This window comes from Xyrauchen texanus, chromosome 12, assembly GCF_025860055.1.
Source record: "Xyrauchen texanus isolate HMW12.3.18 chromosome 12, RBS_HiC_50CHRs, whole genome shotgun sequence".
NCBI classification, from domain to species: domain Eukaryota; kingdom Metazoa; phylum Chordata; class Actinopteri; order Cypriniformes; family Catostomidae; genus Xyrauchen; species Xyrauchen texanus.
In genome coordinates, this window is record NC_068287.1 from 27,156,047 (window position 1) to 27,168,922 (window position 12,876).

The 12,876-nt window shown below is 39.8% G+C and overlaps 1 protein-coding gene across 1 annotated transcript; it reads left to right on the plus strand.

Annotated features, from left to right (window-relative positions):
• The first annotated feature begins 4,546 nt into the window (after positions 1 to 4,546).
• On the plus strand, positions 4,547 to 12,663 carry prmt1 (protein arginine methyltransferase 1). Its single transcript, XM_052139412.1, has 10 exons — positions 4,547 to 4,617; positions 6,108 to 6,203; positions 6,309 to 6,464; positions 6,661 to 6,724; positions 7,655 to 7,797; positions 7,907 to 7,994; positions 8,099 to 8,214; positions 8,308 to 8,458; positions 8,539 to 8,660; positions 9,164 to 12,663. The coding sequence occupies exons 1-10, from the start codon at positions 4,591 to 4,593 to the stop codon at positions 9,245 to 9,247; spliced, it is 1,047 nt and encodes a 348-aa protein (XP_051995372.1). The 5' UTR covers positions 4,547 to 4,590; the 3' UTR covers positions 9,248 to 12,663.
• Positions 12,664 to 12,876: the final 213 nt, after the last annotated feature.

A 12,876-nucleotide genomic window follows, 5' to 3' on the forward strand; every position in this document is an offset into this window, starting at 1 on the left:
TGACTGTGCTCTGATAGGTACACGTGATGTGTAATGCTTGTGTGTAGGAGTGAGCACTGGATTGTGGGCACATTTTCTACACATAAGGCATGTTTACTCTTTACAAGATTTCTTTGGGTCGCCGTGAAAACGGTGTTTGAGTGCAGGCAAACGGGTAGTATCACCGGCTTGTTGGCTGCTGAATCCACCACTGCAGTAGCCTGAGAGAAAGGGACTGACAGGGGGCGAAGCTTTGACGGTGGTCCGGCCGTGGCGGGACTGAGCCGTCGTTTTCTCAACTACGCTAGGATGACTTCGGTTGCTCAGGTTTCAGTACAATCTTAGGCCGAGGCCCGCAGGGGGGCGGCGGTCTGCGGCGGCTTTCTGAGCGCGATCGAGGGGCGGCCGCCCTGTCGACGCTGAGAAGTCTGGCTTGTTGAGCTGGGCGCGCTGTGAAGAGGCTCGTGCAGGAGGCTGGTCACGTGGGCGGCCTGCAGAGGAGCTAGCGCAACGAGGCAGAAAGAGATTCATGGCTTGGGCTTCGAGAAACGGTCAACAATGCTACTCACCGCGGAACCGAAGAGACCGGACAGAGAGAGCGGCGCGTAGTGCGTTCAGCTTCTCTCATGTCGGCTAGTCAGATCTGAAACAGCCTCTGTCTGTAAGACGGCCATGGAACGCAGAGCAGATGCGGCTTGGCCGGCGGCGGTATAGGCGCGGCCAACACAGGCGGAAGTAGTTCTGCAGGCCTTAGACGGGAGCACCAGCTTAGACCGCCATCTCGTGGAGGGCGGGCAAAGGTGCGGCGTGGAGTCTGTTGGGAGCCTGCTCAGGGGGCGGTGACCACTCGAGCCCGAGGCGGTCGACGGCCTGTGTGAGGAGGCGCGTTAGTTCCCCTCGACTCGGCGCGGGTCCTGCTGGATTCCTGGGCCGAGGAGGAGGCATGTGAGCCTGACCACTCCTCGCTGTCCGAAGCCATGATGGAACAGCCCTTATCCTCCGCTTCTTAGTCCGGAGATGGCAGCAGAGCAGCCGCTCGGCGGCAACTGCGCGGCCCCAGGTGGGCGGGGAGGGTGAAGGCGATGCTCGAGGGAGGGGCTCCGGCGAGGCAATCGCTTCTACCACTGGTTCTGGCAGCCTTTGAAAGCCGCGCTTTTTCTGCGTGGCTGAATGGAAGGCGCGCGGCGGCTTCGGTCCTGAGCGCTCGAGTCGAGCCCGCAGGGTCGACATCGAAGCTCCTCGCAGAGATCGCATCCGCCTTCAGCGAGGGCGAGCTCTGCATGCCCCAGTCCCAGGCAGAGAGCGCAGATGACGTGGCGGTCTCCGGTGCTGAGAGGGGCGCGCATGAGGCGCAAGTGGAGCGAGGCATCTTTAAAAGACGCGCGTACTCTTTTGTGAAGTTCGTAAGAACTAGCTTGCTTTAAAAGGATACGTCGCCGGATGGCGTAGCTCGCAGGACGGCTGAAGGTGGCGAAGACGGCCGGCTTCTTCGGCGCTGTCCACGCTTGCTTGATGCCCCTCGAACGGCGACGCGGCTTCCAGTTCAGAGATGCGAAGAGCTTCGCTGAAGAGATGAAAATCAGGGTTCCAGCCTACGAACTACGCTTATATGCACTCTAGTCACGCCCATTTTGGCGGGCTTTGATGCAGTGAGCGCTGGACGCCTCTCATTGGATGCGAGTTCGCCCAAGCTCGTCTATAGGCTGCAGCAGTTGCCGCAGAGCAACCTATGAGCTCGCTAGCTAGCCCGGCTCAAGGTCTGCAGCTGCCGCGACTGCGTTGACAATGGATACAAAAATTAAGGATAATTTTTTGGCTTCAATATCTCAGAAAAGATGAATCTTTCCCGTAGCGTAAGCTAGCTTACGCAATACGAGAGAACCTCTCGTAAGAGAACTTCACATTCCCTGAAAAACCTGATTGCCGAAGCTTCCACTGCACCTACAGAAAATTAATTAATGGAGAAAAAATGTAAGTGGAGCTGCTCACTTATTCAAAAAGAAATGATGCAGTCTACAATTTCTGCTGCAAAATTTTCTCTAGGAAGTTCACAAAACTGGTAACAGAGGGATAACAAGATTGGGTAAATATAGGTGTGCTACTATTACAATTAAAACCGTAGAAGAAAATCATGAAAATCATGCCAGGCAGACATTGGTATGTTGTAAGCAACACAGCTACAACTAATAAAATTGATAAGGGGTGTGTTAGATTTATAGTGTGCGAATAATCAAGCATTGACAATATTCAATCATATTGGCGTCACTGAGGGACCCCTAAATCAAATTCTGCTTAGGGCCCCATAAAGGCTTGGGCCGGCCCTGGGTTAAATCCATGTCTTCTGAAGCGATATGATAGGTGTGGGTGAGAAACAGATCTATATTTAAGTCTATAAATCTCCACCTTTGACCTCCCCCTACCAGCAGGTGGTGATATGCATGAAGAATATGAATCACCAAAAAACAAAAGAAGAATGTGAAATTGAAAGTGGAAATTTATGGTACAAAAAGACTTAAATATTTATCTGTTTCTCACCCACACCTATCATATCACTTCAGTGGCCTGTGTCATGAAGCAGGATTAAGCAGTTAGCTAGATAAGATTAAACTTAATTTGAGCAAACTCTAAATTTGCAGTACCAGTAAAGTGAATAGGCTTTCATCTGGGTTCCTCGCCATAGTAACATGCGCTAATCGGCTAACCTGCTCCAGGGCAGGTTATGTTCCCGATCAGAGATCTCATCCAGATACTGGACCAATCAGCTGTGAGCAAAGTGAGAGTCACTCCCCCATCTCTCACTCTAATAAAGTGCACTTCAATGAGACAATTTTATAAACTTGGCTATTTATGATCACTATTAATTGCAAGAAATATATTTTTGGCAGTCTTGGATTTGTTTAAAAACACTTACATTTTTCCCACACTGGCCATAAAATATGTATGTATAAATAAACCTAAAATAATTATATAATTTCAAGTAAGATATTAATACAATATCAATAATGATCGAATGACTTTACAATATAAAAACTTAATCACTCCACAATATACTGTAGGTATATCAGAAAAGTTTGAAAGCCACCCAAACCCCTTCTTAGTAGGATCTGCTGGTAGAGGTGTCATGAACGTACAGCATTTCACTTTAAGTCCAATAAAAGCACACTAGGACACCAAATATGTCTTTATAGTGGCTTATGTTGCTAGAAATTAAGAACAAATAAGTCTTTATTAGTGCATACCATCTACTTATTTTCCAATTGTTAACATTTTTATTATTCGATATTGTATTAATGTCTAATATTGTTAAATGATATTAAGTTAGTAATTTAAATTAATACTAAAGCTTTACATTTTTTAAATTTCAAACAAGATATTAAACTTTTAAAATTACAAGCCTGAATGTTCTTGTTGTGGACTTTTACGTTACATTTAACAATCATATATTATCTATTTTAATATTTTCATCACATTCAGAGTTTTTTCATGCTCTAGCAGCAGCAGCAGAAATGCTCCTTTTTGCTGTGTAAATGCCTTTAAATTCTTTATAATTTACTAGTGATCCCCTGTGCTGTGAATGTATTATAATTATTCATGATTTCATTGTGATTATTCGTGATGTGTATATGTGTTTTCAATTATCATATTTTTATATTCCTCTTGTGCTGTGTTATAACTGTTACGTCACGAGACGTGACGTGCTAGCTGTTCGCTTCATTCATCTGAATGTGCTTGTGAACTCATCGTAACCTCAGGATCAAACTCTGAACTGTTATAGAAAGTTGGTAATGATTGTCATGATACCACTTAACCCTAATGATACATGGCACTGAAGATATGGATTTAAACGTTTGAGTCTTATGGATTACTTTTAAGTTGACTTTAGCCTATTTGATTTTTTGAGCTTCAAAGTTCTGGCCACCATTCACTTGCATTGTATGGACCTACAGAACTGAGATATTCTCCTAAAAATCTTAATTTGTGTTCAGCAGAAGAAAGAAAGTCATACACATCAGGGATGGCATGAGGGTGAGTAAATGTTGAGAGAATTTTCATTTTGGGGTGAACTATTCCTTTAAATTTTTATTGAGACAAAATGTATTCTGTATTTTCCATGCGTTGTCCCGAGATATATACCCAAGATAAAAAAATATTTGCTGCAAAACATGAAACAGAGCAAAAAGAGTATTCCTTATCACCTTATAGCTGATGTTTACACTGGTGTTTTAAAACATCAACATTTTCACTTTAATATAAATATGTTCACAAATAGCATTGATGTTGGCCTCCACTGAACGGGAATTTATTAAAAGTAATACTGCACTCTTTGAATATAAATATTGATAATCAATCAACGTGGACTAAGCAATTATCAATCGCACTATCTGGCACAGTTTGGCTATGAAAGCAACGCTTCAAGTTCAAAAGAGCGGAAAATGCAGTAAGGTTGAACCATTGGTGGAGAGTTTCATATGAATGGGTGGTACTGTTAGACAACCACGTGATGGCTGTCCAATCAGATATTACAGTCGCAGCAAAGAGGCGGGAATAAAACCAGTTTGTTTTACATGATCTGTGCTGCAGCAGGCGCGGGGGATCCAGTTTATCGTCGAAATGGCGGAGACCGGAGACAGAATGGAGGTAACTTAGAGCCAGACAAGGCCATTGCGCTTATAACACATACAGTATCAAATAGCTTATATTAAGCTTCCCCTGTCAGAGGGGAAGCTTAATATAAGCTGTTTTGAATCGCGAGGCTATAGTAGTTGAACGGATTTGTTTGCTGCGTATGTAGTTATCGTTAGGTGGTTAGAAATGTGCGCATACTCTTGAGCATCCATTTTAGCCTGTACAGACAATTCATTCATTTCTCACGTGTCTGCTAGTGCTAATTGGCTACAAGAGTGTAGCTTCTAGTTTTAAATGTGACGTAATTATTATTATTTTTTTAAATAGCTAGATTAAATCACGTTGTTCAGTTTTCCTGATGGTCATTTAGACAGCACGCTGGTTCAGTGTTAAGGTAATTCTGCTTGTTTTGCGCACAGACCGCATGGGATTGAACTCATCAGTCTCTTGGCCACGAACTAGTCTTTTACTGCTTGTGGCTTAGCTAACGGACCATGATAAATTACTTATTATCCAAGATTTTGAAATGGACCGTGTGGCAAAAAAAAAAAAAAGAGAATTCGTCCACATTTTTGCCCACATGGATGAAATTCAAAAGCTTGCGTGTCTTTCCAGTAGTGTTATATGATCATGTTAATATAAATTGAGAATATAATGCATATTTCACTTAATTTCTACAGTGAATTAAAATTGTCAGGCTGAAGAAAATAAAATGGTTAAGTCCATCTTTGATGGTCCCCACTGGCTTTAGATTGGGTGGGCGATACCACTTATTTTAGATTGAAACACTGTCAAGGCCAATATCGCCGATTTCCGATGTTTATAGCCATCAATTATTTTTGTCAGAATGGGTCTTTTGAACTTTAAATTTTTTTTTTATACAGTCATCTAAAATGGAAAATTGTTAGACTTCTGTTTTGTTTGCCGTTTATTAAAATGTACAGAACGTTATCACTGTAATATGTAATATTTAAATTTGTTATTGAAAATTGACTTTAGATGCAACTAGAAGCTTACAATACACATTTCTTTTCATGGAAACTAAATATACCCAATGAAATAACATTTTACACAATTTTTCCTCTCCATTAGGCTAAATTTGTATTGTTAGGATTTATATTCTTGATAAAACCTCAATATCAGCAGTAGATACTTTAGGCTCAATCTGCCCATCCCTGGTCTGTTACTACAAGCTAAATAAGCTGGTTGTTGCATATAAACCAGCTTGAAAGTAGTCACTGTGGCTAACCTGATAAAACTAGTAAAATATGGTCTATAAAACACAAGGCAATCAAATGGTTTTAGTTCTACATATAAGCAACTAGACTGGAACGTTATCTGCTCTCTGCTTTTTTTTCATTTCATCTGAGTGCTTTTAAGTTTGCTTATTTAAAGCTTGAGACATTGGCAAAAACGTATGCGTTAGCTGTACTGGCATCTGTATAGCATAGCGAGATCATCTGCATGTTTCATTGTGATTCATTTGATGTCCCTCCCTTAAGGTTTCACAGGGCGAGAGCTCCGTTAAGCCTGCAGCAGAAGACATGACCTCCAAGGATTACTACTTTGATTCCTATGCCCATTTTGGTATCCATGAGGTACAGTCTTTCTTGCCTGTAATTTCTGAAGAATAATGGTAGCACATCACACAATATTTAGTTTGTGAACTGTTAAATTGTGCAAACTAATTGTTGTGTCCACAGGAGATGCTAAAGGATGAGGTTCGCACTCTGACATACAGGAACTCCATGTTCCATAACAAGCATCTGTTCAAGGATAAGGTGGTGCTGGATGTGGGAAGTGGAACTGGCATCCTTTGTATGTTTGCAGCCAAAGCTGGGGCAAAGAAAGTTATTGGGGTGAGTGTAGGCCCCACCCATTTTATGCTAATATAACCACATTGTTCAACGGGGGTGTATATCTGGATAAGTAGTTTAGTTGAATATGGTACCTGTGTCCCCTGTTTATGTGATTGGAAAGTAATCATGCTGTAGTTTTGTCAGATTCTATATTCATTTTGAAGAAAATATTCATTTTGGTTATTTCTTTTTCCAGATTGAGTGCAGCAGCATATCAGACTATGCTGTGAAAATTGTGAAGGCCAACAAGTTGGATCATGGTAGGGGCCTATCAGGCTATGTTCAGACTGCAGGCAAATCAGATTTTTTTTTTTTCTCAAATCCGATCTTTTCAGATAGACTGTCCGCGCTATTAACTGCAAGTGATCAAATCAGATTTGCAAGTTCAGACATATCCAACCTATCTACGGGAGTTGCTTTGGTTATGACGTAGGCGTACCTACTGATGATGCTTTCAAAACAGTTGCTTGGAAAAATGGAGGTGCTCCTCTCGCTCTCCAAATAAGCGGCCTGTCCAGTCGTGGTGCAGAACTGTCGCACAAGAAAACCTCAGTGATTGAGGAGACTGGTAAATATCGTGATGTTCCGATCTACAGTCATCGATATTTTTTTGTATTTTATTTTTTTACATTGTCTTGTGTTGCGTTATGAGTGACGCAAGGAACCATTTGAAATCCGAATTGAGCAGCCAGAGTGTCCGGACTGAGACTCTTCTGACAAACACTGAATTCATTCGCATTTGAGTGGTGGTGGTGGTGGCGGCGACGTAGTGGTCTAAAGCACATAACTGTTAATCTGAAGGTTGCTGGTTCAATCCCCACAGTGACCACCATTGTGTCGTTGAGCAAGGCACTTAACTCCAGGTTGCTCCGGGGGGGATTGTCCCTGTAATAAGTGCACTGTAAGTCGCTTTGGATAAAAGCGTCTGCCAAATGCATAAATGTAAATTTGAAAACCCCTCGTTTGAATCTGATTTGGAAAAATCTTTTTATTTTTTTCTGTCCAGACTATCAAACTCTCCTGGATACCATCTGGATATGCAAAAAAAACAACAAATAATCTGATTTTTAGTGGCACTCTGAACAAGGCCTCAGAGCTTTTGACTTTAACATTGTTGTATTTAGCCATTTTTCAGCAGTTTTGACAAGTTGAACACTTCTGTATTAATGCTTAACTTATTGGTTCTCCAGTTGTTACCATCATTAAGGGCAAGGTGGAGGAGGTGGAGCTTCCTGTGGAGAAAGTAGACATTATCATCTCTGAGTGGATGGGCTACTGTCTCTTCTATGAGTCCATGCTTAACACTGTCATTTATGCAAGGGACAAATGGCTGGTGGGTGTATGCTTATGTTCTTGTAAAGTGTTTAAGTCCCTAAGCTACTTGATAAACAAATTGTGCCTAAATTGGATCCTTGTTCATTCTGGTCATTTTTCTCTTTCAGAAACCTGATGGCCTGATCTTCCCTGATAGAGCTACACTCTACGTCACTGCTATTGAGGACAGACAGTACAAGGACTACAAAATTCACTGTACGTGTAACTAACAGCGGTTACGTTGGAAGACCTCAGTGCATGTTTGGAAGTGTTTCTGACAGATGGCACCCTTTTAATGGTTTTCATGTTTGCTTTATCAGGGTGGGAGAATGTTTATGGCTTTGATATGGCCTGTATCAAGGAAGTGGCTATTAAGGAACCACTAGTGGATGTTGTTGACCCTAAACAGCTTGTTAGTACTGCCTGCCTCATCAAGGTTAGTTTCCACTATTCTGAAATTCTTAATAAAAAAAAAAAAAAAATGAATCATGCTTTCTCTAATTCTATGCTCTTTTTCTCTATGTATTAGGAGGTGGACATCTACACAGTGAAGATTGAGGACTTGTCCTTTACGTCACCATTCTGCCTGCAGGTGAAAAGGAATGACTACATCCATGCACTGGTCACGTACTTCAACATAGAGTTCACTCGCTGCCACAAGAGGACTGGCTTCTCTACCAGTAAGTTCCCCCATTTTTGTTACCAGGCAGTTTTCTCACCAGTGTTTGTATGAATTCAATTTGTATGATGATTTTTCTAGGCCCAGAGTCTCCTTACACTCACTGGAAGCAGACAGTGTTTTATCTTGATGACTATCTGACGGTAAAGACTGGAGAAGAGATATTTGGGACCATCAGCATGAAACCTAATGTCAAGAATAATGTAAGCCCCTTTATTTTTTCTGCTTCTAGCATGTTAAAGGATCACTTGAAGAATAAAATCTGTTCTAGCTTTACTGAGATGGTAGATATGTTTTACAGTAATACTGTATTGCCATGGTAAATATTATTCAAGCAGGTAGCTAAAAAGACTTTGAAGCAAGATACCAGTTTGGGAATGTCAAGAGATGCAGGGAAAAATATCAAAGCATTAAGTGCAGTGCTCTTTCCATAATATTGAATTCATTCATTGATACAATTATGGCAACATGGCATGAATACATGGGGCCTGGATTCAAATTAAGCAATAACTGTGGGGAAAAAACAAGCTCAATATTTAATTGAACAGAAAATAAATCATGCTGAAAGTGCTTAAATACCGTATTCGTACAGTTCTACTGCCTTGATAGCTAAATTCCTGTCCATTAGGTGGACTTTTTATTTGTGTGTAAAATTGTACATTTGGTTTCTATAAACTCACTCAATGCTTTATTTTTCCCCCTACAGAGAGATCTCGACTTTAATGTTGACATCGACTTCAAGGGTCAGTTATGTGAGGTGTCCAAGACCTCAGAATACAGAATGCGCTAGATTCCTCTAGTGTGTGTTTGTGTGTGACCAATGTTCTCTCTATTCCATGACTACGTATGACAGACATTTAAAAAAAAAAAAACAAAAACAAACAACTGTCTTGTGAAATGTTGTCTGTGGAGGATTTGAGGTTTTTGAACATTTTTAAATGAATGACTTGGTTTCGCATATACGCCAAGGGGGACTCAAACTTTTGGTGCAATTTTTTTTTTTTTTTTTTTTTTTTTATGTACAATTCGTTTTTGGCCCAGATTTTCAAAATTTTAGGTGTACCATCAAGCTTCGATGCTCCCTTTGGTACATTCTTGCGCGTTACATTCTCACACACACGTGCGCGACTGCTTTCTTTTGCATGCAAGTCTGTTGGAGGGCAGTCTCTTTGGCTGAATTGTTAGTGTATATGGCTTTGTGCCATCCTTTTTTTTTTTTTTTTTTTTTTGCCTCTTGTCAGTTTCTGCCCTACTATGTCAACTTGCCGGTTGGTTACTGTAAGAACTGTAAATCAGCAAAGTATCTGGTCAAGTCAGCATCCTCCTTGTAGGTAAAACTTTTTGTCACGTTTCACTATGGGCTGAAGGTCTGCCCTGTGACTAGTCGTCTGAGTCCATAACGTTTTGTATTCTCTGCACTTTGTCCATTTATAAAGAGCTGTGTTGAAGGTGTTGAGGCATTTATTTTAGACCATCAGTAGAGCTCTCCATTTTGTCTTCTGTGGAGGAAAGTTTTTATTAATCTAGTGCTCCTTTTTCCTCATCAGTTACCATTAAGTTAAACATACTTTGTGGCACCATTGGAGGATAATATTAAATTATGGATGAGGAAACCTAGTAATCGCTTTTGTAACTCATAGGTGGTGTTAATGAGCACTATTTTATATCGGTTGACCCTTTTTTTTTAATGTCACATTGAGGAGAGAAAAAAAATCATTCAATGAATGACTTTTTAGTTAAGCTTATCGGCTGCTTTTTTGCACTGTAAGCACTTAAAACAATTTTCTCAGACTCGGACCTATGGTTTTATTCTGATAAGGAAACCTTCAGACTAAATTTAGTTTAGTGGAGGGTGACGCTTTCCTGTGTTTTGAGTAACTTTACATTTGGCCCATATTGTGACTTAAATTTCTCATTGTTGCGGGGGACTTTTTTTTTTTTTTTTTGTCCAGGAGTGAGTTCACGTTTTGTGTTTAGCACTGGTGGGGGTTATTACCAGACAGGCATTTGTCCATTTAGGAAGTGTTTATTTTTTTTTTCTTTTTGAAAATAAAAACGATTCATTTCTAACTTTTTGGTTGTTTTTTTTTTTTCAATGACCAAAAATGCAAATGTGAAAATGAAGCCCTTTCCAAAATGTTGCGGATGATCAGATTTTTTTTTTGTGTGTGTGTGTCCAGTTGTAGCGTCTTTAACTATTTAGTTTACACCGATTCTGACTAGTAATTAAGTCTGACTCCAATTTGGAAAAACCTAATTTGAGATTTTAAAGATTATTGATAAGTAATTGAGATTGATACTTTATTAATCTAGTTAATTCAATACTTTAAATTCTGCTCACTCATTCAGAATCCTGTTGCTTAGGGTGTTGTGCCAATATTGACTCCTTGGTATGCTTATGCTTTGGGGTTTGTGTAGGGCTGAGCTTTAGGGTGGGAGACCAATAACTCCCTACTAGGGTTAGGAGTGGATGTAGTGATAAGGACCAATCAGCTGGCAAGGAGTCAAATTTTGGCACAACACTGGCCGAGTACACTGATCCCACGTCACAATCTCGTCAGTTTTGGGTGTATAGCCATAGGTAAAGGATTAATACTATTTAGATGGATCACTCTGCATTTCTAAATAGTTCTATAGAGCTGTATAAACAAAGTAAACAATCAGAGGTAAATAATATTATTTGCTGACTAAATACCTTTTAACCAAATAGCAGTGTTTAGTACTATAGTTTCCTATTAAACATAGAAAAACACTTAGGGCTAGAATAATATTATCATTAATCAGAGGTCATGACTAGTGATGGGCTGATATATCTGCCAGGCCAATATTGAGTCAGTCTGTGATTATCAGCATATAATGGTGATTGCTTGGCTGATTAACAGGTGTTTTTTCTTTTCAAGTTATGCAAATGTAGTACATATTGCATTAAGTGTTTGTTTGATTTGCTGTTGATAATTGGTATTATGGTTATCGGAATTTCGATCATCAACCATCTTGCTCTCAAGACCAATAGTCATGACTACTAATATTTAGATGTGGTGATCAAGATTACGCTGTCCCAAATAGTACTTTCTTTTATCCTTTTCAGTCTATTATAAATGGTTATTCAGAATGCTAAGATCACAAATTTGGGGTAACATGGCCTTAATCTGCTAAAGACAATCATTTCTGAATAAATCTGTATATATTCAAGTTTAACTATTTTTTTTGTCTGGTAAACATGTTATTATCCCAATTACATAATTCAGAAATAATCAATATACAACATCTGATGCTCAAAAATGAATCTTAAGAGTAAGATGCATACATGATATTAAAGAATAAGACAGTGTTGTGTCATGGGGTTCATCTTGCTACAGAATACCTTAATGTCCAGACAGAATAAGAATAGCATTCTGAGATGGTTTTTCTTCTCACCACAATTGTACCGAGCAGTTATCTGAGTTACTATAGACTTGTCTGGCCATTCTCTATTGACCTCTCTCATCAACAAGGCACTTCCAACTGTATACTGCCGCTCACTTGATGTTTTTTTTGTTTATTTTTGGCATCGTTGAGTAAATTCTAGAGACTTGTGTATGAAAATCCCAGGAGATCAGCAGTGACAGAAACACACAAACCAGCCTGTCTGGCACCAACAATCATGCCACTGCCCAAATCATTGAGATAAAATTTTTTTCCCATTCTGATGGTTGATGTCAACATTAACTGAAGCTCCTGACCCGTATCTGCATGATGGTATACACTGCGCTGCTGCCACACAATTGCTGATTACATCATTGCATGAATTATTGTTAATGCCAGATGGGCTGGTTTGAGTATTTCTGTAACTGCTGATCTCCTGGGATTTTCATACACAAGTCTCTAGAATTTACTCAACGATGCCAAAAACAAAAAAGTTTTTAACACAGAAGAAGGAGAGTCAAAATACATTTTTGTGGTAATCAACATTATGCCACAAATACTGCTGATTGAGCTTAACTTGTATTGAACCTGAAATTTTCCTTTAAGTTTCTTGCTTCTCATTAAGAAATATTATTTTCTGTTTGTGTCTGTGTGACTGGTCCAATAAATGTGACAGGGGCTCTTTATTTATGAACCTTTTCCACATGTATGTAAAATTGAGTATTCACCAGTCACTATATCTCTGCATGATAGAAATTTATTGACATTGGCACAAAAAATCATTAAACATTACATCATAGAAGAGTATGTTAAAGTTAAATTGTTAAAGATACATAATTTCCTCAATAAATACATTTTAGTTAACCTAATATACAAACGTCTCATCAAGCTGTGGTCAAACATTTAAACATAGCCCTATGTGCCACATATGAAGAGTTATTTATAATGTTACTCTGTGCATTTAATCATCATACAAATATCACAGCATATCAGATCTGACCTGACAAATTTTTG

Coding starts and splice junctions, on each gene's coding strand:
- prmt1 (XM_052139412.1), top strand. CDS start 4,591: ATGGCGGAGACCGGAGACAGAATGGAG. Junction 6,725..7,654: donor GGCCAACAAGTTGGATCATG/GTAGGGGCCTAT, acceptor TTGGTTCTCCAG/TTGTTACCATCATTAAGGGC. Junction 7,798..7,906: donor ATGCAAGGGACAAATGGCTG/GTGGGTGTATGC, acceptor TTTCTCTTTCAG/AAACCTGATGGCCTGATCTT.